Source organism: Falco rusticolus, chromosome 12, assembly GCF_015220075.1.
Source record: "Falco rusticolus isolate bFalRus1 chromosome 12, bFalRus1.pri, whole genome shotgun sequence".
Lineage (NCBI taxonomy): Eukaryota > Metazoa > Chordata > Aves > Falconiformes > Falconidae > Falco > Falco rusticolus.
Window position 1 is genome coordinate 28,573,500 of NC_051198.1, and position 27,727 is coordinate 28,601,226.

Here is a 27,727-nt window from a genome sequence, read left to right on the forward strand (position 1 = left end):
CTCATAGCTGGCCTGCCCCAGGGTGGGATTCACCGCTAAACATCACTGCATCGGTTGTCTCTCTGTGCTTTTTTTAAGGCAGGCATGCCTTGTTCTCTGCCAAAGCCCTGCCGTATTTTGGTGAGGAATATCCAAAGCAATCGCTGCTTTCCCAGGCAGAGGTTTTGGTGTGTTTTGGCAGGAGAAGGGCAGCGGTGGCGGCAGGAAGGGGGCTGGCAGAGCTGCTTTCACGCACGGCTCCAGGACTGTGCCCCACGTTTGGAGCTCGTGGGGTGGGTGAACGTGGATGCCACGTGTGGCATCACCGTAGGAGTTTCACTGCATCGTAGCCTGCATATGGCATCAAACACATACATCACCTCTGCGAACCTTTTTATTTGCTCTTCTGGGTTACATCTTTCTCCAGCTGGAAGCAAGGCAGTCTGTGAGCTTGCACTGCTGCTCATGCTGCTCTTACCCTGCCCAGTGCCTTGCAGCCCAGCCAGCAAGGGAGGCTTGCAAGGAAGAGTGCTAAGGGACTTGCAAAGAAAGTGGAGTCCTGCTTGCTTGTCTTTTAACTCCTTGCAAAAGCTGCAGGATAAGGGCAGAGAGTCCTCGGTTTCCTTCTTAGACCCACGGTGCCATCCTTTTCCATCAGAGTTAAAATATTGATCAGTGAAGTGTATGGAATGTTCCTGCTGCCACCTTCAGGCTGTGCTAAAGAGGTGACGTCCCTGCGGTGAAGATGAGGTGCGTGGAAAGAGCATGTTCTTACCACTTACAGGAACAGTCTGCTCTGGGCTCATGTCATTTAAGTTTCCAGCAAAGGAGTGGTGAGTGCCTCGCAGCACAGCCAGCGCTTTTGCCACCACCAGCCACCCCGCGTGTCACTTCTCTTTTATTTTCTGAGCCAGAGCAGCTGTTCCTGCAGCTTTCTGTAGTGGGAAACATCAGAGCCCACGTGTGCCACCACGCACCTGCGTTAAGGTGCCCCTCAAGCCCCACATCCAGCTTTCCCAGCAGCCGGTGGCATCCCCTCCGGGCTGATGCTGTTGGGTGTGGGCAGCTCATGCCCAGCGTATGGCTTTGGAAACGAGCAGGACAAGAAAGTCTTAAGAGAAAGTGATGGGGTTTGGGGGGAAAAGAGGGGTTTCAGGGGGCTTCAGACCTGTGCCTGGGAGGATGCGTGTCCCAGGGAGCGGCAGTGACAGTGGGTGTTTTGCAGCAGCGCGTTTGCAAGCATATGACTGTGACTGCGTGGGCACGGCCTCTTGTTTTTACTTACAGAACAAATATCTCTAAAGCCATTAACGGTGCATTTTGACTGAATAACTTTTCTAAAAATGTAATTATACAGCCCAAGGCATTTTTACAGTATGACTCAACGAGATCCCCCCCAAACTGGATTTGCAAATGGCACTGGGATGAACTGGTGCATGGTGCACCCCCACTTCGAGCTGAAGCACCCCCCCAGTTTGGTGCTCTCCTGGGGCAAGGGGAGGCAGGTGAGGGGCAGCCTGACCCGCTCGCCTTGCCTAGTGCTGCTGTGGGACCGAAGGAGCAACCGTGGTCCATTTTGTTCACCATTACAAGGTCATGATTTAGGGGTTGGGAGACAAGCTGGAGTCAAGGTCATTTTCCAAGGCTGAAGTGTATTCATTGTCTCTTTTTCCTGCTGATTTAGTTCCATAGTTTGGTTTGAGAAGTGTAATGTGTTCTCAGTTTTTTGAGAATTTCATGTGAAAGAGGATTGAAGGTTTGGGTGTTGTTAATATTAACATACCCTGGCATGGGAGGGTATCAAAAAACCAGAAAGGTGAAGCTGCCTATAATAAGATCTGGTGCTCAACCCAAAATAAATCATAGCAACAGCGCTGTGCTCTTGAGCATGCTGTGCTTTTCTTTTGAGGGTCAGAGAGACCTTCATGAAAGCTGAGTAAATATAAATGTTCCCAGGACATGGAAGGGAAGGTGAAGCAGGGAGAAGGTTGCACTGTTGAAGGCTAGCGTTTTGCAGTAATGCACTCAGCCAAGATATAAAGGGCATTTTCTTGCACAAAGTTGAGTGGTGCAGTGAGTAGGAGTGGAATTGAAATTGGGGATGAGTCTCGGCTAGTTAGAGGTGCTCACCAGTAAGATGCTTGAGGGGCAAGTTTTAAATGACTAGATGCAGATGCTTTCCCTGCAGCGTTCAGCCTTACAACCTTTCCCCTGCCCTCAGGCAGCTAAAGGATGCTGGGGTGTGCTGAGCTGGGGCAGCTTGTGGGGCACGGTGCAGTAGCTGCGATGGGTTTGAAAGGCTCATTGCGCTGGGACATGACTGTGTTTCCCCACGTGGTACCTAGGTGCAGCAGACCTTGCCCTTGCAGTGGGATGTTTGACTTGCAGAAAGGCATGTTAAGACTCCTGACTTGATGCTCTTATGGAAACAGCAAGTATTTGTCATGCTCATTTGGAAAACCTGAGCTCTTGTCCAGCTCCCAGCTCATGGCCTTTGGTTGCTTCTTTCTACAGCTGCATTTGAATACATCTTTGTTAGGTTGAATTTCTAAAGCAAAGTCTTTTCCTAGTGAGAGAGCAAGCCAGAGTGTGCTCCGATACTCCCTTCTGCATGGCTGTGAAAAATAATTTGATCTGGCAAGGGTAAAAGCTTGAGGTTTGAGCTATAATTGGAGTTTGGGATTTTTGAAAAGAAAAAGGGAGATAAGAGACCAGTCAAAGCTGTCAGAGTCTCTTCCTCCTGTAGATATTTTTGTTCATAACTGTTTGTATAATCTCTTTGCTCATAACAAGTTGTTAATGAAATCACCACCAACTATTTAAAATAATTCAGGTCTTCTCTTTTTTTAACCCTTTCACACATTTGGCAACACTCTTAACTGTATCCCCATAGTTTATACATTTAAAAAAATTCAGCTTCTTGACTCTCTGTGTTTTTCCTCTGCCGTTTCAACTGCCTGTTTGTCGCCTGAGTTCTGAAATCCAGTAAAAAGTACTTAAGGGAGGTGAAGGGGAAATACATTAGTGAGTTTTCAGAAAGCAGACCGGGCTTTACATCCAGCTGTGTTGGGTGCCGAGTACAGGCACAGCCTGTGGAGGGAGAGACTGCCAAGGGAGGGACGGGGGGCGAAGCCAAAGCCAGCAAGAGATGCTAGCTCAATGGCCCAGCAGCCCACAGTCCTCTTTCCCAAGAGACGCAGTGCCTGCCTTCCCAGTCTTTCTCGCTGGTTCCCAGCAATACCTTGGCTGCTTGGTGCTGCTGCCGTTAATTCCTTTGTCGAAGAGGTGCGATGGCTGGGGAGGCTGTGATGGGCACTTATCCCTGACAAACCTGAATGACACCAACGTTTCCAGCCACCTACCGTCTCCAGGAGTTTAGAGCATCCCTTGACCAGTTAGAGTGGTGTGATCTGAAGTCATGGCTCGTTTCGCTTCTGCTTTCCAGGATCCCACCCGAGTAGTCAGCCCCGTTATTGACATCATCAACTTGGACACTTTTGCCTATGTGGCGGCTTCCTCGGACCTCAGAGGAGGTAAGTCCAAGCTGTGAGCATGCCCCATGGGCATCCATCCTGCAGTGTGAATAGGTACTGGCCTGAGATGCTGGCGGCTCTGCACCACCCCACTGGCTCCTGCTGTCTTGCAAAAGGCACATTAGCACTGTTCAGTGCTCCCCGCTGGCTGTTTTCAGGCTATTTTAAGGACAGGTAAGCATGGTGTGAGGAATGGTGTTTGCTACAGTGGATAAGGCAGTCAGGCACGAAAGAAGGGTCATATTGAAGCCACCCTTGGCAGCACTGAAAGCCAGGCTGCTGTCAAGGGGAGATTGGGGATGTCTAGGCAACAAATGGAGAATGCGACTGTAGCGCTTATTAGTATGCCTATGCTATTTGTAGCATACAATATCCATCAGAGCATGTGTCTGTGTGCACAAGGGGACAAAGCGAGGTTTCAGCAGCAGCTTTAATTCTGACTTTTCCTGCCTTTGGAGTGCTTGGCTTTGCAGTTGTAATGCAGCGTGTTGTTTCTTGTTCATATGCAGTGGTAAAATACATTAGGCATTGGACTCTTCTCCCAAGAGCTGCATATCCATGGCTTAAGTCTTTTGAAAGTGGGGAAAATACTCGATCAAACATGGCTTCTGTAGCCTGCATTGCCTCCTAATCCATGCCCATTTCTGATTTCCCTATGGTACTTCTCTACTTTGGTTTTAGGTTTTGACTGGAGTCTGCATTTCAAATGGGAGCAGCTTTCCCCAGAGCAGAAAGCCAAACGACTCGATCCCACCGAACCCATTAAGTAAGTCATGAGGGGAAGGGAGGCACCTGAGGAACGTGGGGCAGGACAGGTATCTCATGTGACCTCTTGTGTGTCACCATGCACTGTAGCAGTGTGACACTCCTTCCAGGACAGCTCCGAACTTTGAATACCTATAGCGAGCTCCTGGCTAGCTTGGGTTTGGCAGTACAGCTTCACCTCCCAACACTGAAGCTTGAAGGTGCTGCAAAGGTAAAAGGGTGTATTTATGGTTATTTGTGTTTTGGTGGTGCTAAGGAGGCTGAATATGGTTAGGGAAAAAGCCCAGTGCTCTAGGCTCCTGGCTTCTCTCAGCTCTCACTTTAGAATAGGGCTGTGTCCTCAGCCCGCTTGATAAAATCACGGTGTCTAGACCAGCCTTTCCAGGTCAGTGCTGCTTTTCTGGACCTTGCTGGAGGCTCCTCAGAAATTCAGGATGTGCATGAGAGCAAGCAAAACTCAACGGGAGAGATGCCATCTGTCCTCCTGCCGTGGGATGGAGGGAGTCCTTCATTCTGCTGAAAATCTCTCCTGGCAGCAAGCCTGGCGTGGGTGCCTGCATCCCCAGCGCGAGGGTGTGCGGCACGGAGGAGACCAAGAGCTGGGGCTTGCAGGGAGCAAAGCACTGCTGCTCCTGATGAGGCTTCTGTTAACGAGCTCACTGGCTTCCCAAAGGCTCACCTTGTGTTCCTGGTCATCCTGCCACGGAGGGCACTGTGGAGGTTAGCCTGGGCACAGCAGTCATCCCGGCTTCTCCCAAGCCTACGCCAGGTTATCCACACTGCAATTGGAGATGGGACTTGTGCCAGCAAAATAGCTCGAGGAGACATCTCCTGGGTCTGCTCTCCCCTCCTCCATGGACCTTCTCTGTGCCATTTTCTTAGCTAATACAAAGAATGAAAAATAACTCTTGTTTTGAAATAAAGATCACACAGTTAGTGATGGCTTTTAAAAACCCCTTCTGAATTGGCTCTGCCTTCCCTTCCACAGTGGAATGGTGCACTTAATAGGCTGGCTCCAGGCAAAAAGCCCGTCTGAGTGAATAACACCCCCACCCCCCCTGAGTGCTAAGTGCATTTTTGATGCTGAAGCCTACAATCAGGGCTGTGAACTTTGGGCTTGTAGGAGTTGTGCTGATGGGTGCATTAGCCAGTTGTTAAGTGCCAGGCAATTTATGATTGACAGAAAATACCAAGACAGCTGAAAGGAAGGCTCAGATGCTTTTTGAGGTGTGTTGTCCTGGTTTGGTGAGAAGGAGATGTGTAGGTGATGTCCTGATGATGGGAAAGGGAAGAGCTGCTTTTGTGCATCCAGGTGCTGCAGCAGTGTTTGAGAGTGTGTCCTCTCTTCCCTCACCCATTCCGCAGGACTCCCATCATTGCTGGGGGGCTGTTTGTGATCGACAAAGCCTGGTTCAACCACCTGGGGAAGTACGACAGTGCCATGGACATCTGGGGTGGGGAGAACTTTGGTGAGTCACTTTTCTTCCTCCTGTGCCTTGCTGTGTTGGCTTCTCTTCCTGAATCATGCTTGATGGATACAAGGTCATTTTGGACTTCGCTTTGAATGCTCTGCACAGTTTCCTCACTTACGTTCGCAGGTTGTGGTCTCAGGTGAGTAAGGCATCCAGCAACCATAAATGATGAGAAGTGAGCAATTGTTTGTGCTTGGGACTCCCTACCTTCCATGCTACTTTGATTTTTATATAGGTAAATACCCTAAACCACTGAGTTTTTGGCTTTGGTGTTACCAGCAGATAAGAAAGCACCGCATGCACCCTCCTACTCCTTCCCGATCTCATTTCCCCATTAATAAAGCAAAGTCCCTTGTCTGATGACAGCATTTCAAAGCTATGAACTGAGGCATCAGTGCCTCCCGGAATTTGCAGAGTGCCTGAAACAGTAGCTCCATTGGCATGCTGCGAGCAGGTGGCAAGGTAACACGGCTGCTTGTCCTTTCCTGTATTGCTGGAGGGCTGAGGGCTGCCAGGCTCTTCGACACTTATTTTTCCTGCATGGGAAAAAAAGGTTAAAAGCTGACCTAAATTCAGTCACCTCTGGCCATAATCATGGGGCAAGGTAGGCATTAAGAAATCTCCTGCATGCAAACTTGAGAGGGCACATGAAAGAGGTAGCAGCCTGTCCCTTATCCCCCATGTCAAGCAGAGCTGGATCAGGCTGGGCTGTTCTCCCTTTGAAGCCGTAGCAATGCCGCAGATCAGAGCAACGGACTGTATCCGTGGAGGAAGGGGGAGGCACTCGATATCAGGGAGACAGATCAGAACCTGGCTTTAATAGCTCACACCTCTGGGGAGTATGGCTAGCAAGGAAGGGAGGATCTTGTGTCTTAACACATACAGCGATGCTGTCAGTCATCCAAGGGAACAGATGCTGCTGCCTTGCAGTAACCCATCCGCTGCCTGGCACTGTTGTTTCCTTCACATGCCTTTTTTCATCTAGCATATTTCATTTATTTATATCTCGTTATGCAGTAGGATCTCACTCCTTTGTTCTGTCTCTCTGTGGGTGGGTGTCTTGCCACCAGACTGACCCAAAGCATCTGCTCCTGTGAGTGGGGTAGCTCTGAGGAAGCCTGGGAAAGGAGCAGGAGTCCTCCCACCTCCCCTGCTGGATCGATGGCACAAACAAAGCATTCAAGAACGGAACTAGAGGGGAGGAGAGGGACTGCCACATCGTGCCTGACCCACTGTCCTGTCTCTGCTCATCATTCAAGTCTGACAGCAGACAGCCCGAGCTGCTCGTGGGAGATGAGCAGCGATGGGGCAGCCTGCCCTGCAGGGAAGCTCCATCCCAGCAGCTTGTCCGATGCCCTGTAGTGGCAGGCCTTGTGCTCCTTATGCACACGATGTTTCCCTGGCTGGTGTGTGCCCTGGGAGGCTGGTCCCAACCGACCATGGGCTGACAGTGCTGCAGGGTGTAACACTGCCTCAGGGCATCAGTGTGAGAAGGGAAGCTGGGCAGGTTAATACTGCCACAAAAAAGTGCAGGTCTGCACAGCAACAGAGTGGATCCTGTCTTGCCCATCACCCTGAGAGCAGAAGTGTGCCCAGCTCAAAGCTGCATCTCCTGCAGGGCAGTGTGTCCCACCTCTCCTTTGCACCCAGGCAAGGGCAGCTGTGACCCTGCTGGCCTCGGTCAGTTCTGGGCAGGTGACAGAGAGCAGGAGCTGACTGAGTGGCTGCTCATTTGGGGCACTTGCAGTGAACCGTGCTTTTTCTGGTAGCTTAGTCCTGGCAGGATGCAGGACTCTGGTCCTGAGGAGCATCACTGCTGCCTTTAATGTTGTTGACTGGGCAGCTAGAGTGGGCTGGAGACTTCAGGCAAACAAAAGCAAGCGCGTTTGGATTTAGGAGGACATTGTAGGTGTTCTACTTCTTAAATTGGCTTAATCCCCTGTAGGTGGATTGCTGAGTAATGGCAGAAGGACTTGCAGGCCAGCAAGAAGCGCTAAAGGTATTTTGCCAAGCTAAGGCCAAGCCCGGTGCGCCTCTATGTGTACTGCTTACATCCCTCCTGGGAGTCCCTCGAAGGGGCCACATCCACTGGAGACTTCTCTCGAGGGTCAGGTGAAGCACGCTGTCGGTTCCTGCTCCCCTGGCTCCTCTGAGCTGGCCCTGTGCCATGCCTTTGCTGGTGCCTCGGTTTACCTGCTCTCGAGGCATTTAGCTCTTGGCTGCTTGTCTGGAGACCTTGTTCACCAGCTGCCATGGATGCCTCCATGGGTCATCCCTGCCTGCTGAAACCTGTGCTTTTATTGCTTCTGCTGGGACTGGAGCAGGGGCTGCAGGGTGCAACATGTCTGAAGCGGAGAGCTTAGACTCCTCACTGTCTTCTGCCTCCCTGGCACTGTGTTCTCATTCCAGTCTGCAGTGCACAGAGGTCACCTCAGCCCACCTCTTCATTAGACTTTAAATTAAGAGCAGGCGAGGACTGAATGGTGCAGGTCTTCCCCTTGCAGCACTTCAGGGAGCTGCTCTTCCAGGCTGAGCAGAAGGGCCAGAGGAGGGGGACGCACTACGCAGCAGCCATGCCATGGTTCACAGCTGCTCGGCTGGTTGTCCCCTTTTTTCGGGCACCCTTCTGATTCACACAGCAGAGCTGGCGGGGTGGCCGGTGCTGTGACACACAGGCAAAGAAGAGCAACAGCCATGTGTGAGGGGAACTGAGCATAGCAGCTTAGGGCGGCCGCATCCTGCTGTAATCTCATTTCCCTGCAGCTGTGATTAAGGTGTCTCCGGATATAGCACCAGGACACGGCACAAGGGCACATGTTATTGGTCTGTTAATACCCAGCGCTGGGGAAAATGGTGAGGCTCCAGCTGCTCTTGCAGCTTCTGGCTGTAAACACAGCAGTGAAGGAAAAGGGAGGGGATTTCTGGAAAGAAATACTCCTCCCTGCTGCGCTTTCCCACCCCAGCCCTTGCTGGCCCCTGCTGCCAGGGCCAGCTGTTGGGGATGGGCTCAAGCCTTGCATTTTGGACGGGGGCATCGAGGCAGGAGCGCTTTGCGGCTGTGCCAGCCCTGTTTCCAACAGCTCAGGAGCAGGCGGGCGTGCTGGGAGCAGGGACGGGAGCAACACGAACCTGGCTCTGACCTCTGCAGCAATGTGCACCTCCTAGCTCAGCCATGGGTGCTGAGGAGGCTTTGGAGGTCCGGGAGCCAATTCTCCTTTGCTCCCTGAAGCTGTGAGTTGTTTTTGGAGGGCTGGCAGCTTTGCGGGCTGGCAGTGCCTACCCTTGGAGGAGGGGGAGTCCTGTCCGCACTGCCCAAATGGCCTCCCCGCCACAGACGCTCCTCTTGCCAGCATCTGAGCTGGGGACAAGTCATCCTTGTGCTGGCATATGCGAGGGGACTGCAGGGAGCACAAGCTGGCAAAGACGATAGGTGTCCTCCTGTCTGACTTCTGTAGCTGAATGTGTGTGTGGGGAGTGAAAAGGAATTTGTCATTTTGGAGGAGATACATGCTACGTATAGCTCTATACTGTCAACGGATGATAAAATAGGATGCAAAGAACTGCAGAAGCCTTTTCTTTTTAATTTTTTTTCCATGCTGGTTCTGTTTAAGCATGACTGTCTGACAATATAGCTGCAAATTCATAGCTTCACAAGCGTTAGGACCAGATGGACCCATTAGATCAGCCGTTCCGCTCACCCATCCTACCTCGCCAGTTAGGATTTCATCCAGCTCCCTGCCAAGAGCCCCATAACTTCTGGTATCAATTGTGCCACAGGCTCGTCTTCCTTGAGAAGGGCCTCGTGGGCCAGCCAGAGTGGCTTGGGGCAGCTGGGAGACATTTCCCGTATTGACAGTTTATGCAGATTTGGGGGATAATCCCTCCCACCACTGACTTTTGCTTGTGTGAAGGTGTCTGCCTTGTTGGACCATGTTGGCACTCATGGCCCAGAGTATGTGCTGGGCAGGATAAGGTCCTGTCCATTTTGGAACAGGTGATGGATGCACACAGCTCGCTGTTCACTTTGCAGAATTAATGATGGATTCATAAAGACAATGACTGTTGTAGTCATTAATAAACAGAATTCGTGGCCTCTCCTGGTGAACTTGACAGCCCTTTGGAGGGACGTGACTCTGAAAGAGGCAGTGCAGAAGTAATTAGGGGAACACAAAACTGGCAAGATGATTCTGCGATGTAAGCAGGGCTGCATGAAAAGGGACCTACTTACTGCCTCGCTCTTGCCATTGTGATAGCGCCTGCTGCACTACAGGTAGGTATCAAGTGCACTGACTTCAAACAGATCACAAGCAGCTTTGAAAAGCACTTTTAAGGCAGTTGTGCCTAGGAAAGCCCCTCTGGTAATCAATTTACTCCAGTTTAATGTGGTGGAGGATAAAGTGAGAGGTAACGCCAGGATCCAGCCTGCTGTAGGACAGAAAGACAAAATCCTGAAGCTGCTTCTCTTGTAGAAATCTCTTTCCGTGTGTGGATGTGTGGAGGGAGCCTGGAAATCATCCCCTGCAGCCGTGTTGGACATGTCTTCCGGAAGAAACATCCGTACATCTTTCCAGAGGGAAATGCCAATACCTATATTAAGTAAGTGTTTTGTGCTTGCTTTGTTTTTTGTGAAACAGGGTAAGGTGCTGCCTGGTTGGGAGCGGGGAGCAGAGAAGACAGGGAGGAAAGTCTGTCTGGAAAACTTTAAAATATCCCTGGGCAGGAATCTCCTGAGCCGAAGAAAACACAAGTCGGTACGACTCTCTCAGGGTTTCTACAGTGCCGAGAATATGACAGAAATAGGACACTTATATGGTACCTTTCATGAGCACAGAAACGAAGGGAAGGATAGCGCTAGCTACCATAACAGCAAATAATTTAGACCCTAAGGTCATCAGAACACATTTACAATGACCTGAAATCAGGCTGCCAGCAATGTCTGTCAGTACCCAGTGACCTTAGCTGAGGGCTAAGCGTGGCTCAGCTGAACCAGAAAATTTGGTTCCTGATGCCCCTCCGAGAGGGGAGCCGAGCAGGGTGCCAGAGTGGGTGGCTTCGCCTCCAGACGCTGGTGCTGCCTCTCAAGCAGAGGTAGCAGTGGGCTGCACCTTGCTGGTGGGGACATGGAAGGAACTGCCAGGGTATCCCAACCGAAGGGGACCTGTCTTCATGCACAGGAACGTAGAACTGAATCTGGCACTGAAACAGCTAACTGAAAAGAGCTAAAGTCCTGGAAACAGCAGGCAAGGAAGGAGGTAGAGGTGGGAATTAGCATGGGAAAGGTGGTGGGAGCAACTGGTGAAGTCAGGAAGCATTTCCTCCTTTTATAGAGCATGAGGCTGAAGGTTGTCCATTAAGTAGATGACAGGGAAAAACACCAGGGGCACTTAATGCAGGGTTGTTTCTCAGCTGAACTGCATTTGTGCATGTTTACACACCTTTTGGTATGTCATGTTTACACATTCCTTTTGGTGTGGGTTTCCCAGTGTTGTTAGGAGCCAACAGTATTTGGGAAGAGCCAGCCCGCTGCAGCAGGGTTACCATTGACACAGGCTCTCTGCAGCTTCCCCACACTTTGAATGAGACAACAGACTGGGGGTGTGCAAATGACACCTCTCAGTTACACTTACCATGTGATTACAACAGACTGGGGGTGTGCAAATGACACCTCTCAGTTACACTTACCATGTGATTTCCAGCCACGCAGTGTATGGGGCAGGATGGGGACTTTGTCACCTTGCTTCAAAAAGACAGCCGTGAGGGGCACAGGACATTGCTGGCATCAAGGAGGAGGCTCAAATCTGAGAGTCCAGAGGAGGGCTTTTGCTTTTAGTGGTGAAATAAGACTGCTACAGAAGAGGCTGGGATGGGGCAATATCTCCACTGTCACAGTCGGTGCAAACCTGGGTGAAAAGGTAGTGTCTGCGTTGCATCACCTGCAGGAGGAGCAAGGGGAGCTTGAATGGGTACAGCACCTCAGGCACAGCCTCTGGGGGCTTCGAGGATGTCTGAATCTACGCCTAGGTGCAAGCCTTGGCATTTATTCCCATGTTTCTTACAAACCCAAGTGAGAGGAAGCCAGAGAAGAAAACCCTGCGCTTTGGGGAAGGTTAGGTACAGACGTAGGCGCTGTGACTTGGGCATCTCTTCAGCAAGAGCACTTAGACTACTGCAATGGCCTTAGAGAGGAAGAAGCACCGTGGATCAGCAAGGGACTGAAAAGCGATCTGGAGAAACATACCTGTAAGCATTAGGAGCTGGGCTTTTATTAACCTTATGATATCTAGCAGCCTTAAACTTAGTGTTATAGTATATAGACTGAGAGGAGAAACAGCTTTCTGGCAACCTGATGCTATGTGGTACCTCTGTTTAAACACAGATGTTAGCAAAAAATATCTCTACCTTTCTGCCAGATACTGATACTTTTTCCACACAGCCTCTGCTTTGGTGTGAGAGACAGCTCAGGCTCCGCTGCTGTGCTGGCTTCACATGCAGACTGTCTCTTTTTCTGGCCACGTGGGACTTGGCTGGATGCAGAGCCTGCCCTGTGGCACCTGCAGCTTAGTGGTGTGGTAGCAATAGCTTGGAGGCACCGGCCTGCGCTGGGGCAGGAGCTTGGAGGATTCCGCTGACCCGGGCAGGGATAGGCAGGTAGGCGTGGAGCCAGCAAGAAAGCAATTTGCAAGGAGAGTTAGAGCCCTCTGAAGTCAACAGATTTCCTGAGGATCACAAACCTTCCGCAGATGGGTGTGGAAGACTGACATTTATGCTACAGCACTGTGTCCAGAGGGGTTTCTCTTAAGTTTTGAATGCTGAGATTTGTCTTGGTGAAATACAGGAGTGCAAAGCAGGTGAATCCATACAGGATTGACACAAAGGAAATGTTTGCCTTCAGTCATTGGTAAATTTTGCACCGCTTCTCAATGTGCCAGCCACTAAACAGAACCCTGGTCGTGCCTGCCTGGGAGATGATGCTTAAGAGAAGCTTCAGTTCTGAGTCTGGTGGGTGCAAAGCATCCAGCTGAGTCTGAAATGGTGCATTTTTCACCCAAGCTTTGGCCTGTTGTGTTTGGTCCCTGGAGTAATGGGGAGGAGTAGTACCTTTCCTAGCAGTGAGAGGTGGCCTGGTTCAAAGGTGGTTTGGGTTGGCCAAGTTGAGGATGGGAGAAGAGCAGGATGGATCAGCTGATGAATTTTAGTAAATGTCACCTTGAAGGCTTCCTTGGTTTCACCTGTCTTTTGTTGCCTCCTTCAGGAACACCAAGCGCACCGCGGAGGTGTGGATGGATGAATTCAAGCAATACTACTATGCGGCTCGTCCCGCAGCCCAGGGGAGACCTTATGGAAAGTAAGTGTCTGTGCTGCCTGCGCCCTGCCTGCACCTTCCCTGCACCCTGCCTGTGCCTTGCCTGTGCTTTCCCTGCACCCAGTCTGTGCCGTGCCTGTGCCCTGCCTGAGCCCTGTATGCGCCCTGCCTGTGCCCTGCCTGCGCCCTGCCTGCACCTTCCCTGCGCCCTGCCTGCACCTTCCCTGCGCCCTGCCTGCACCTTCCCTGCGCCCTGCCTGCACTCTCCCTGCACTCTCTCTGTGCCCTGCCTGCACCTTCCCTGCGCCCTGCCTGCACCCTGCCTGCGCCCTGCCTGCAGTGGGTGTTCACGGTGACGTCGCCCTGCAACAGAAACCCACCTGCGTTGTTTCTGTAGTAACGCTCAATTAAATGCTAATGGTAGGCAGATGCTATGAGCACAGCAATGAAACATATAAACAGCTAGTTTATATGCTGTGCTAGTTTATCCCAGTGAGTGAACCAAATCGAGGTGGGGGAGCAACCCCCTGTGCCTACGTCCTGCCCTTGGCATTGGGTACAAGTACTTCTGGTTCCAGAGCAGGGTTTGGCAGAGAGTCCAGAGGTCTCACCGACAGCTGAGGGGCGGGAAATCATCAAATTTTGGGCCCACTAGGGCTTTATTGGAAAGAAGCAAGCGCTTTGTATGCAGGGAGTTTGCTCTTCGTTCTGTGAACAGTCAGAAACACCTCCCTGTCAGGAGGACTGTAAATACTTGCGTTAATTTCTCATTTTTGTATGATCTTCCTTCCCTCAGAAAGTTTCCTTTGGATCACAGGGGGTTCCAAATCCAAACCCAAATTCCTTGTGGCTACTCTTCAATCTCCAGGATAAATAAATCAAAGTCCTGGTGTCTAGCCCATTTCCACTCAATTCATACCCTCTTCCCATCCGTCAGCACCGAATGAACTGTAGCTCTGTGCTGCTAAATCCGTGATGGTGTAGAGGAGAGAGCCTGTGCGAAGAAGGGAAGGTACTGGAGGCTTCCCACTGCTCGGTAAATGCCGGCTCATAGCAGCTCCATGGGTAGAGGCTGGCCCAGGGAGGAGCTGGAGTTTGGAAAATACCACTGCACAGCATGACACCTCAGCAGAAGTTTTGCCCTGGTTAATGGAAGAAAGAAATGTTTCACTGTGTGGTTAACTTCTGCTGGCTTAAGGGCACGCTTAGGTGCTCTTGGAAATCAAGGCCTTCTGTAGTCCTGTAAACTTAGAGTAACTTATAATAGCATATATTAATTTCCTAGTACATTAGTATATGAAATTAGTGCTTATTGCATGTAGTAGATAGCATACATTTTTTTACTAATAATTTTTAAATTGCTGGAGTTTTCCATGAACATTTTCATGCACCAGACTCCAGGCTCCTTGTTAAAATGGCAATATTGTGCCGTTTTACCCAGCGAGACCTCCAAAGAGGCAGGGATCAAAATGACTGCCCGAGCTCAGGCAGGAGAGAGCAGAAAACAGAGATGCTGGTGCTCTTGTGTTTGCTGTCCCTGCATATCTGTTGGGTTTCTCTAAGCCTCCCCTTTTTGGTGCGCTGGGTCTCACCTTCATAATTTCCATTGTATCTCTGTGATATCTGCTTCCCACAGTGTCCAGAGCAGAGTGGAGCTACGGAAGAGGTTGAAATGCCGCAGCTTCAAGTGGTACCTGGAAAACGTTTATCCCGAACTTCGGTACGGATGTGTGATCTCCACCTGTCTGTAGCAGGCCAGCGGGGTGCCCCATCCCTCCTGCCCCACAGAGCTGTCCTCTGCACCTCCAGTCCTCACACCTCCCCCTGCCCCAGAGACACAGGCACCCCCTCCCCTGGGCTTCACAGAAGGGCACAGTGAACTCCGTGCTGGCTGTAAAGACAGCTCGCTCACGGTGTGACATGGCTCATTTGTGATCCTGCTTTCTCTAAGCAGTCTTGTAGACTCCGTGGCTTTTTGCTGCAGGGCTGGTGAGGGGCAAAGCACCAGGTATTTCTCCTGGGGCTTCCTCAGGCATCTTCCTGCCCATGCTGTGGGACAGGTGGCACCGGGGAATAGCCAGTTTTCCTTACAAAAGTATCCCAAAGTGGAAAATCCACCGTAGCCTTTGGTGGGTTGTTTCATTACTTAATGATTTTTGCTTACAAAACAAGCACCTAACTTCCAGTCCTTTCACACTGTTCTGTGATACTCAAGGCTTGTCTGTTGTGAAACCATCCACTTTAGGAGTTTATGACCTGTATTCAGGTGGCTCTGCCTGACTCCTAGCCTTATGCTTTGTTTAATAGGCACTTCCAGAGTTGCTTTTGCATGGATCCCTTTTAGTTATCAAAATTACTCCAGAAGCCATTGCATCCATTCTCCCAGTCACTATCAGGAGCCATACTGAGAAAGGGTGCAAAAGTTCTGGAGATACCTCCAGGGACCTGCTGGTGCAATGACTGAGTACAGAATCACAGTGTGAAAATGATTTATAGCTGTTTTCTTGCTTTTTTGCCATGTGTGGCATTGCACAGCAGCAGCATTCACAGGGAATGCCAGTGCTCTGTGGTGGTTTGTTATAAAGTTCCCCACTCTTGTAAGCTGAAGGCTGACCTTCAGCCTGCTCACAGTCTATTACTTGCTTCTCTGTTTGCCTTGTGCACTGTTATTTATTTTTTCCTCTTATAAAGGCCATCCATCCATCTCTGAGTGCTGCTTCTGCTGCGTCCCTGTCCATGTACCGCTCAGTACTGAGTGGTTCAGTGTTGTAATAGACCTTGCCATTCTCATTTTCTGAAGGTGAAATGGTGTGACTGCACTGTTCCTACCCCACTGAGCCTCCCTGCGAGTACTACATGTGCCTGGGGGAGTAGGGATGTTGTTTTCATGCTTTTTCCACAGGATTCCCGAGGAATCGCTCTATCAGACTGGGATGATCAGGCAAAGGCAGAGCTGTCTGGAGTCACACAAGTCTGAGGCCCAAGAGTTCCCCATCCTGAGCTTAAATCCTTGTATCAGCAGCAAAGGCACGGCAGCAACGGCACAGGTAACATGTGTTGCAAATCCTTATGATGCTGGCTGGAGAGAAGGCTCTGGGGCAAATTCAAGATGGTTTCTTACATGTGCTAAAGCTCTCTTGGGAGGATTACCCATTCTGCCAGCCCCTTTCCTCAGGTAGCATGTAGTTAAACCCTGGTAAACCCTCCTTGCCTCGGTGGGGGCCCTGGGCAGCAGCAGGAACTGGTGCAGGAGCCCCAGTATGGGGTGCGCTGGTTAACTGTGAGCTTGCCTGCACCGAGCGCTTGCTGCTGCTCAGGAACGCCACGCGCCGTTCATCTGCAGAGATCAGAGAAAGACAAAGAGAACTATAATTTCCTCTCATCTTTCAGCCTTATTTCTTTCAAAATGCACTGAATTGCAATGGTATTTATAACTTCATAGTCTGCATTCTCTCAATATTAGATTGCCCATTAAACTTGTGAGAATTTAATGAGGATGATCTAGGTTTTTTTCATTCTCACTGAGATGAGAAAAAGCTATATGAATCTGTGTTCTCAAAAGCATATTCTAGGAAATGTTAGAGCCAACAGCAGGCACATGTGCCTTGCAGCGGAGTTGGTGGAGCAAGAGCCTGAAGACGCAGCTTCAAAACCTGCCTTTGCTTCAGGCTCTCTTTGTGATTTTGGGCATGTCAGTAAGTTCTCTCACTGTTCCCATCTATAAAACAGGGAGGATAACAATCACACACACCTTCAGGAGTGTCTTGAAACAGTTTAATAGGCAACAGTGTATTTGCTTCCACTTGACTGTACATCCTTAACCCTGATGGTTATGCATTCAAACCAGGTAGCTATGCATATAAAAGGCCCAGCCTGGAGATGCTGCTGAAAATGTCCCTAATTTGTATGTGCAAATGAAGCATGTCATTATGTGTATCTCTTTTGCATGCAGTTGCATGACTGTCTTTAGTTAGGAAGGTAATATCTGCTTCACAGTGCAGTAAAGTCAACAGTGACTACTTGAATGTTAGTCAGTTCAGAAAATATAGTGAAAATAACTGCAGATACTGCATAGCTACAGTTCTTACAGTTTAACTAGTTTCCACATTTTAGAGTTCTTTTTCTTTCTTCCACTGCTATGAACAAACAGCAAGAGAAGTGAGCTGATGAGAGCAGGTCATCATGTTTTGCACTCTGCTGAAGAAAAAAAAAAGTTTTAGTGGCAGTTGCAACTTTCAATGAATTGGATGTTTTTAAAAAAAATTTGGAAAATCAGAATGGAAAATGTTGCTACAAGCTAGCATTTCCAAATGAAATGGCTTTGGTCTTTCTGAAATATCAATGTGATGTGATACTTTAAAATGAGAAATGTCATGCCTACAAGTTGGGTTGTTTCATTCCCATCAAACACATTTTGTTTTGACATTTCTGTGCAGTAAATTTTTTGGAATTTTTCAAGCCACAAACTTTTCACCTTCCCATTCTGATTCTGCAGCAGTTGTAATAGGTCAACACTTCCCACTGGATGGCAACTCCATTTCTTGTGCACACCCAGGACTAACTCTGCAAGGGAACAGAAAAATACACTACAAACAGATTGCTGAATAGCTACACTCGTTACACAGGCAGGAATAGAGAACAACTTTTCCTTTTATCTTTGTCTTTCTAGGATAGTTCTCTGTTAGTTGTACCCATAGAGAATATTTCAGCTAAAAGCAGGACATTTAAATTTTATTTTTAATAGAAACTTGTATTTTCATTAAACAATTGTTACAAGACCACCTGACCTTGTGGATGACGCTGGCGTTATAGTCACCAGGCTGTGTAGGATAGATATGCAGCAGTCCTGAATGCTACTTGGCTTCATGTGTGGTATACCAGAGTAGAGCAATAACCTTCACTTTTAACATACTGAGGTCACATCTTGTTTACCTAAGCTTCATTTTTTGAAAAATAGGCTTAGCTAATTCAAAGCTGTGCTTTCCTGGCATTCAGCAAGTACTATGGAAATATCCTGGCTATCCAGATCCTTTTATTATCAGTGTTAGTAGCATTAATTTGGTTGCTTGATTGCCCTTCCATAGCTGTCTCCCACTAGGCTCCCCAAGCCCCTTACCAACATGACATGCATGAAGTCCTGGACTGGGTGTGAGAAGATCTGGGCTGTTATACAGCACCAGGGCTTGAGGAGAGAGGAACAGAAGCTGTCAGATGGCAATCAGTTGCTCTTTATTTTAGTTTTTTCTATCTGTAGTGCAGAGGAAGGGTGTTGTGAGCCCTCTGGCCCACATCCATAGTCTGGGTAGATTCAGAAGAGTAGTCAGTGGTGAAATCAGGTTTACACCCCTACGAAATCTCCCAAACCTGCCCTGATGTGCCTGGAGTTACTCCTGCAGTACTAAAAGGGGCACTGAGGCACAAGAAGACCCCTTGCCTTCGTGTAGGAGAGCTCTGTCCTCTCGTCCCTGGGACCCACGTGGTCATTTCCAGAAGTTCTGGTAGCAATCAGGGCAGGCTTTTTCTCCCGAGGTGGCTCTCAGAGGGACCTGCTCTGGAGTTAGTGACTGGCAGAGACCTTTGTGCAGTGCTGCCCATCCCCAGGCCACAACGGGCTCTGCCTGCGCTCCTGCCCACCAGAGCCTTGGTGCTCTATGTTTTGTCGCGTCTCATTTGCTAAATAAACCGATGGATTTAGTTTTTCACAAGAGAAGCACATCTGAGGGAAAACAATTGATAATTTTTTCCTGGTCTATCTGGTGAAGACGTGAATAGTTGGGTTGTTCGGTTGGCTTTTTTTTCAAACTAAGTGTCAGTTGATACTAGTCCGTAGATCTTTGGAATAGGTATCTGACTCTGGGATTTCTTTAAATCATTAGCAGTTTCAGGAAAACTGACATCCTTCAGATAAAAAAGCAGAAGACACTTTGACCTGGATACTCACACACATGTAAGCAGTAGCTGACAAGCGAGGAAACAGTGGGTAGTTTGCTGCATCTGTTTCCCGGGCTTGCACCCCAAAATATCTGGGCCTTGGAGCTGAGTGGCTGCCATTGCATCTGGGTTGTATGTCCTTGATCTTACTGTGAAGGAAATGCAGTGATAATCTGCCTGATGTGGCACTGAAGCTCACCCCAGTTGGCTCGAAGACCTCTGTGCGTGACTAGACTTGGCACTTTCTTGGGAGAACATTTAGCATCTATCCATACTAACCTGACAGCGTCCCTCCTGAGATATCTCAACCAGCAAAATTATCTTCTGACCTTTCTGCCCACAAAGGTCTTTGTACTTCTGCTCCGTGGGCGCATCTTGCCGCAGCTGTAAGCCAGCTGGCACTGCGGGAGCTGGGTAGAGCGGAGGGGCTGGCTGGCAGCGGTGTCACCGCCGCACCTGGGCTGCCACGAGCACCTTGTCTCCTTTGCTTTCCCTCTCCTGAGGTGCCTGTAAGTGCTGTTTGCATCCCAGGGCCTTTTGATGAGTGAAGCACTTTGGTGCCCTTAGGTGACCCATGCAGTTGTGTGCCTTGGGAAACCCTTCCCTGTGATTTTAGAAAGATAATTGAGGGCTGAGGTTGTTCCTGGCTTCTTCAGAAGTATTTTTCTCTAGCTGCTGCTCCGGGTTTAGGGTATGGCTGACCTCTTGCTCGGCAGCAGAGCACACACAGCTCTGTCATGTACCACTGGGCTCCCATGGGGCTGCTCCCTGCTAGGCTGAGGGGCTCCTTTCTCCTTCTGCCAGCCAGGCTATGCCAAGCCGAAGGTCACATTTTAAAATAATTTCCTCAATTCACAATGATGCTGAGTAACAGTGACAGGTGCCTGCTCAAATGATGCTAAAGCCTTGAAAAACAGTCACAGGCCTGAGATGGGGTTAGTGTTATCTGAGGCTTCAGAGGAAGGGGATTGCTGGCTTTAGTGTCCAGCCGGTAGCTTGGCTCTCCCAGTCCACCCTTTTCCTCCTTGCTCCACCACCACTTCATCTTTGTCTGAAAAGGCAGGAAATCTTGACCTCAGTTTCATCTTGTACGTCTGCTTTTCCTTGCTGCCAGGGTCAGCTCTAGACACCGCTGGCATCTCTTGAGGCCAGTCTGCATCCCCGAAGCCACCTTAGCTCCTCGGAGGGCTCTCTTCACTTGCCCTGGGCTGCCCCATCCACCACAGCCTCTGGGGTGTGAAGCTCTGCTGTGGTTCCTGCTGTGCTGGCTGCCTGAGGGCTCAGCGCACCAGGGTTTAGAAGATACAAGTAGTTTCTCATGGGAAAAAAAAAGCAGGAATTTTCATGCCAACTGATACAAATAAGGGAAGAGATGGGGTAAGATAAAAATTTGCATGGCCGTTTGCCTTTATTTTAACTCAAAGCTTTTAATGGATTCTGTTGTGTTCAAGTGACATCCCCTCCCCCGCCCAGAATTTCTTCATTTTCTGCATCATTTTCTCTGGCTTTCATCTAGGGCTGAAAAGAGACAAGACATGATTAGAAGTGGATAAAACATTTTCAACAGGACTGGCTTTCATAAAAAGCCATTCTGCCAAAATAGAAGAGCCGTGTGAAAATTTGTCAGTCTAGATAAAGACAGCAGCAGGGCAGCCTGCGGGCAAGAGCGGAGGGTATCAGCTGTCGGACCGATGCGTATATCCAGCTCTGAAGGTCTCACTGCTTATGATGAACAACAGCTTAGGAGAGGTGGTTACCACCACCCTCTCTATCCCATGGCGTCTTGCTGAATGAGGGGATGGTCCTGCCTTGAAAGGACGTGAATATTGGGAAGGCTGGAACAGGGTCTGGCCTGGAAAAAAAGCCCGGAGAATCTCTGGGAGGAGCAGTCCTCCATGGGGTGTCTCGGTGCAGCAAGGAGTTTAAGAGTTCAAACCAAAAAAAACCCTCACAAAGTCCCATGGCCTGAGTTAGCTGGGGCATTCAATGTATACACAAGTTACAGGATTAACTTGCTGCTGCTGAGGAGCCTCATGGGTGCAGCTCCAGCCCTGTCCTGAGCTAAAATGACAAACAACTGGTTAAAAATATAAAGCAGGTTTTCAAAGCAGCTTGTAGCGGCGTGGGCGCCAAGAACAGATGTTGGAGCTTGCCCCGCAGGGTTTGGTTCTCACAGATGCAGGACTAATTTGGCACCTGATTTCCCAGGCTGGTGGTTTACACAGCAGCTGACAGCGTGCATGGTTGGGGTGTCTGGAATGTGTTCACTGCAGGATCAGGTAAACTTTGTTCCATCTGACGAAGAAGTAGTTGCCAGAAGGCCCTTTGGGTGCAGACTGGAGCTTTGAAAATGAATGCTTGTTATGTGCCGATATCCGGGGAAGCTCTCTCTGAGAAGCCTGTGAGCAGGCTGTTCAGAAAACCAGGTTTGATTTCCATTAGCTGGTGGGGACTAGTAGGCTAAGAAGCTCAAGGTGTGATGATCACAGCGTGAAGTCCTTGTGGATCTGGGTCTGCTGTGCAAAAGTGTGTTTCCCTTCCAGGTGGCTAAGAACCTGAATGGAGTAGGTTTTTTATTCCCAGGAATTAAATGCCTGTAGCTGTCTGTTTTGAAGTCGGGGACAAGAGTTAGAGGTGCTGACGGTGACAAATACCAAAGAGGTAGAAGCATTTCCCTGCTCTAATAACTCATGCTAATGCAACCCAAAGCCTCCACCATTCAAAGTCAGGGGAGCTGCAGGCGTCCCAGCGCTGAGATTAGAGCAGTCATTCTTCACTTCCCCCCCGGCACTCAGAAAGGGTTGCAGTCTCCCAGGAGCCCCTTTTACCCTTCATTTATCCAGATCCAGCCTAACTACCATATGTTTGAGCACTGCCTTCCCCTCCATTCTCAACACCCCTGCTCACTTGACTCCTCCGCATCTGAGCTTTCACTGTTTTGCTTTCCCTCTGCACCTTTTCTTTCACGGCAGCTTTCCCAGTTCCCATAGCGTGTATCCTGTCAAAGCCTGTTGCAGAAACCCTCTTGCTCCCTGGCCTTGCTCTCTCCAGTATGGTGGTTGCCCTCTGCTAGTGAAGCCAGCCTGCTGCTTGTCATCCGGACCTGCTCACCTGCCCTGCCACAGCTCGGCAACCTGCTTTCCATTTGCTCCTGCTGCTGCTCACCTGGCTGCTGTCTCAAAGCCGTTTACACAGCGGGAGTTGATCCTGCTTTGCACCCTGGCTAGAAGCCCTCAGAAACCCCTTCCAGCCCTGCTCTTTCTAATTTTAAAGTTAATGCCAGCACAAAGTTATAAGCAATAAACCTGTTCCAGAAGACACTCTCCAGGGTTACATAAAGGCATGGTTTGTGGTTTCCTGTAAGCCAAAGCAGCTCTTATCTGCTTGTGTACACCCATAAATAGCAGGGAGACATCCCTTGCCTGGGCAATCTCAGATCCTTGGGAGGTGCTTTTGGGTAATATGAACACAGGTGGATGATAGAAAATGTTCAATGGGAATAAACATTGGAGTAAACTTCTGTGAAATACTCCTGGGCTAAGCAGTGTATCTGTACATACATGATGCTTTGTCTAGCACATTTGGAAATGCTGGCCATACTATCAGCTACTTCATTTTTTCTCCACGTAAAACATCCATGGGTGAAAAAGGATAATCCCAGAGAGCCCCTGTTGTATGGTAAGTTTTACACAGGACAAAAAGTCTCTGTTCCTCCCAGGGTTATTTCTTGGGCTGAGGAGCTGATAAAGAGCAGGTGAACATGAAAAGCAGCATGAGGAAAAAAGCTCCAAGACATCCCAGGGGAGCAGAAGTAGCAGTGGTCATAGCAAACCAGTACAGCAAACATTTGGAGTTTGGTTCTGCTCCTTTGATTTAAAGCAGAGCTTTACCCCTGATTTTTGTGATGTTTGGAACAGAACCCCAGGAGTTGCAGATATTTGCTATATATCACCTCCTGTCTCCTACTACCAGCTGCAAAGCTTTTCTGCTGCTCTTCCTTGGAAAAAGAGGATTGCACATTGTGCAGTTAATAGTATTTCTGCCTCTCTTTTGCTGTTTTTGCATCCCCTTGTTCCCTGGCCACAGCCCAGTTCTGGCTATGAAATCCTTTGCCTCATGAACCATTTTCTTCCAGCAGCATTTGTAGACATTTTCTTTGGTACATGGAGCACCCCAATAACAGCTGCTGTTTGGGGGAGGCTTGAAACATCCTAGAGACGTGTCCTGGTGCCTTTTGAAGTCAATGAGGTTTGTGCTTGGGTTCAGAGGTGACAGGATCCAAGCCAAAGTGTTTGTTTTCCAGGTAGAAGAATACCAAGAATCAAGCCTGATCTCTCACCTCCTTACTTTTTCTTCTTCTTTGCAGGAATGGACATACACGTACAACCACCAGGTCCGCCAGCAGCAGCTGTGCTTGTCTGTGTACACCCTCTTCCCCGGTTCCCAGGTGCTGCTGTCACCTTGCAAAGAAAGTGACAACAAGCAGGTGAGCCCTGTCATTGATCCCCTGTTTTCTTTGAAGTTCTCTTTTCCTCAGCATAGTATTACTGCACATCAAATGTGCTCTGCCTTCACCCGGGAAGCACGGTCTATCTGGGAGTACAGACTCTGGCCTGTTCAGCCCTTTGCCTCTTAAATGAGTGTGTTGATAAGGATGTCTATTAGTGCGGTTGGTGATCTGGATACTTATCTGCAGAAGTCAAACCAGAACTGGCAATTTAGTTTACACGCGCTGCCAGTCAGCCAGCAGATGCTAACGTTTCTCTGCAGTTAATCATCAAGCTGGCATTTGAACCAGTGACCTGGGGAAAAAGCTGTTAGTAATATATTATCTCCCTGAAGCCAGGCAAAGGCGAAGCTTGAATGAGTGTGCTTCTGATGGGAGAAATGCTCAGCATGTGCTCTGCTCGGTGTGGGTTTGGGGACCTTGTACTTCCCAGCATCAGGCCACAAAGGCTTAGTGATGACTGTCCTCTTGATGCTGGAACAGTGTAGTAAAAGCCTAATAAGGAGGAAGTTTTTTCACCCCTGTTTCTCCTCTCGTGTGTATCTCTCCTCAGCGATGGGGTAAAGTTGGGTCACACATTGAACACATAGCTTCACGCTTCTGTTTGGACACCGAGACGATTGGGGACACGAATGAGAGTACCAAAGAGCTTGTCATCAACCCTTGTGAGAGCACAGCCATGAGTCAACGCTGGGACATGGTGATGTCTTGACCTGCTGGAGGACTTATGCAGTAGGGATGGGCACTGAGACATTGCTACATGCAGCCAAGGTGCACCTGATGGAGCTCAAATGCAAAACCATTGGTGGTCCTTGAGTACTATGGGACAGGAGAAGAATCATTCAAATATAAATAAGGACATGGTGCTCCGGGTTGAACAACGGATGTTGTCTGCAAAACATGCAGGTGGGGTTGGCCTGTTGGTGGTAATACATTCAAAGAGAAGGGATGGCAAAAAAACCAAACTTGAAATGTTTTAGAGGGATACCGGTGCTCCTGCAGTGGGCCCTACAGAACTTCATTGTGCTCAGTATTGATTAATCTCTCTGGAAACAGAGGAAGAAGAACCTTGGAGACCAAAAGGAGACTTGGACTTGGAAAAACAAACATCTCAATAGCTTTTGGGGGGTGAGGTGGGTGTGCAAGGAGGGATGTGCCAAGGGATGCTAAGAAACATCGCCTGGGATCAAGTGGAAAACACTGAATTATCTTTGCACTTTCAATTGCTGTGGATGACTTTGCTGCAGACAGGATGGGTGGAGCCATGTTGCACATTCGAATTTCTATCTGGTCCACGTACAAGTTCTGTATATGGGGGCAGGGCAGTCATTTATGGCTGTGGCCAGGATCAAACCGGCCAGTAATGGGGTAACCCTGCTCTATGCTGACTGCACATGGGGGCTGTTGAATGTCCAAAGCCCAAACAAAGAAAGGATTTGGGGTGTGAGATTAAAGGATATAAACTGCTGTGAAACTGGGAGGAAAGTCAGTAACATGATTATTTCTCCTCCCTGAAGGCCATGGGTGAGCCTCGGTCACTGAAAACTCCCCTATAATCTCACTATGTGTCTCTCACTGCTTCAGATCTGGACTAAGTCAAATTTTCACTTTTCTTCCATAAAAGTAATATTTTTGGTAATTGAAGGTAATTGTGTCATATTTCTGTTTCCCAATTCCCCGCTACGGAAGAGGGGACTCCCATGAAGTGCTACTGTGGAAGGAACAGAGGTAATTGAAACTAGAAACTGCTCTGAGAAAGGAAAAGGGATATTACCTGGGTCTGCTCCCCAGGTGTCTTGTAGCTCAAGATGTGAAGTACCAGAGAAAAGGTTTGGGATTCCCCCAGTCACACCTATGAGCTGGCAACCCTGGGTCACAAAGCACCTTTCTCCCAAAGTAATTTAGCATAGGCAGACTTAGCAGAAATGATTTCTTCAGCTTTTGGAGACAAGTCATTAACCAGAGGTCATGTCAGGTGGTATCACTATGTGGGAATGAAGTGGCGGCCAAAGGGGAATAGGACAGAAGATCTCAGAAGGGATCTTAGAAATGGAAGACCGGAAGGTCCTTTCCAGCCTGTCTTTCAAAGCAGCTCCCACTGCAGCAACAGGTAACAGGCAGTGAATCACCAGGAGCTGTGCGCACAGCTCTTGTGCAGTAACAGCTCTGGAAAAGAACTTTCACAGGACCGTCAATGTGATTTGAAAAAAACCATAGTTTGTGTTTCTCTGAATGGTAGGGTTTAATGAAAATCCTATCCTTTGTTTCCTGGGCTGCAAACTATAAGTAAAATAGCATAAGCTTTGAGCCTTCAAGTGCTCTCAGCATCCCTTCTTGAATAAATTGCTGGCTTTCAGGATTTTACTGCCTCAGTTTCTCTTCCCTCACTGCTGGAAGAAAGTTGTATGCGTAAATCTCCCTGGCTTAGAGGCAGAACAGTGTAACTTACAAAAGGTTGCAGGTTATAAATGCTTTCCCTGTGCTGCAGTGATTACTAACTTCATCAGGCTCCCTTGGTGCAGACCTCAGGGGCTTCTGTTATGACAGGGCTGGAGCAAGCTGTCATTTTGTGGTGGGAGATGGCATTGTTTCCATGTCACAGCTTTGCCCAGGAAACAAAGGGAAGCACTTAAAATGGAATGGACCCATTTCACAGAGAAGGGTAATGACCTTGGGCTCCTTCTATTTCATTGAATTGGGGAAATATCACAGCTACTTTTCACACCGGTGATGACAGGCAAGTGGTAGTAATTCCCTGTCTAGTGCTTGCAAGGGAAAGCAGCTCCCAAGAGCTTGAAACTTAATGTATTCACATCTGCATTGTGCCTACAGCCCGGGACTGCCTAGCTGCTGGCACTTCGATTCTGAAAATTCAGAGACAAACAACTTGGCATCAGTTTTTAAGTCCGTCACCTGGCAGGTACACTCTGAGCCAGATCTCAGACCTATCTAGCTTCATGATTTTCCACCACAGCCAAAAATACCTGTTCTGCTGACAACCAAAGCTCTCTAAACAGGTAACGCTCTACTTTGCCTTAGCAGAAACAGCTACCTCACTACACCTGGGTGTGCTTGAGCACACAGACCCGCGGGATCTGCAGGGATGTATTCCACTAAGAAGTCGTCTGAGCAGCTTTTCAGGTCTCTGCCTTTGTGAAACCCAAACGCTATACCAAACCCCTCCTATTCCAAAACACCCGCGAAGGTGATCACTGTGAACTTGTTTGGGGGCAGTGGAAGGCAGGCAGTGGGGCAGGTGACATCAAGCGCGGTGTGCCCCACCAGTGAGTAGCATCCTTAGCTAGGTCTCTTGCAGGCCCAAAAGCCACCGAGTACCCAACAGACCTGGGGAGCAGCAGCCACTCAGCGAACTGGTGATTGTGTCTCATGTATCCATCGGCTGTAAGCCTTAAACTGCAGCTTATTTCACAGTCCAAGAAATAAGATTAGCCCTGTGGATCTGCAATGTTTTTGGAGAAGCAAGAGAGTATCAGCCTGACTCCTGGGAAGCTTTACGTAAGCAGGCAATGGCCTGGCAGTCTCCAGCGCTAGCCCCAGTATGGCATTTAGCAAATCTTCTACTTAGCATCCCTGCAAAGAGACCTTGCATTGTGTCAGGGGGAGGGTTAACTGCTGCTGAAACCCAGCTCATACCTTCAGGTTTATTTCATTTATTAAAGTACACTGGAGACAGATGAACCTTTCTTGCTTTGTATTTGTTACTTGCCTAGGTATTTATTATCCTGCAGTGAACAGATATATGTGACATTGATAGGTGTGTCTAGATGGGCTCCTATGCCTGTACCTCTTAAGCCCCAATGTCATTTGGTAGTAATGCTTTTTGGTAACATTTTGCACTGACTTAAAGGCACAAAAGATAAAGTAGAAAATATGGTTCTAATCCTGGCTGTTGAGCTTTGTGACAGCCTTTATGATTTCCAGGTAAGTCACTTCTTGTGCCTTGGGAAAATTAGATTCAGAGAAGGAACCTCAGGGCTAGAACCACTGCCTTTTAAAAAGCCAAGAAAGGCTATGCAAAAAAATATATCCAAAAGCATCTTAGCCACCCCCTTCCCTCCCAAAGGAGATCCATGTTCCAGTGAGAACAAATCTATCTGGGTTTAGTTGGGCTGAGGAAGTCTTACAGTCCCTACCTCGCTGCTTACATGATGTCTGGGTGTTTTGTGCTCTGTACCAGTGCAGTACCATAAGAGGACAACACAAAGCATCAATGCTT

The 27,727-nt window shown here is 49.0% G+C and overlaps 1 protein-coding gene across 1 annotated transcript in view; it reads left to right on the forward strand.

The window, feature by feature from the left end:
• GALNT14 (polypeptide N-acetylgalactosaminyltransferase 14) overlaps nt 1–25,129 on the forward strand; it is a 99,174-nt gene extending 74,045 nt beyond the window's left edge. Inside the window, exons 7-15 of the mRNA XM_037405944.1 lie at nt 3,425–3,512; nt 4,194–4,278; nt 5,643–5,746; nt 10,219–10,345; nt 13,002–13,094; nt 14,689–14,772; nt 15,955–16,099; nt 23,350–23,469; nt 24,044–25,129. Of these exons, the coding sequence (XP_037261841.1) occupies nt 3,425–3,512; nt 4,194–4,278; nt 5,643–5,746; nt 10,219–10,345; nt 13,002–13,094; nt 14,689–14,772; nt 15,955–16,099; nt 23,350–23,469; nt 24,044–24,202 (1,005 nt within the window). The 3' untranslated portion in view covers nt 24,203–25,129. The remainder of the gene's footprint in view (nt 1–3,424; nt 3,513–4,193; nt 4,279–5,642; nt 5,747–10,218; nt 10,346–13,001; nt 13,095–14,688; nt 14,773–15,954; nt 16,100–23,349; nt 23,470–24,043) is intronic.
• Nucleotides 25,130–27,727: the final 2,598 nt, after the last annotated feature.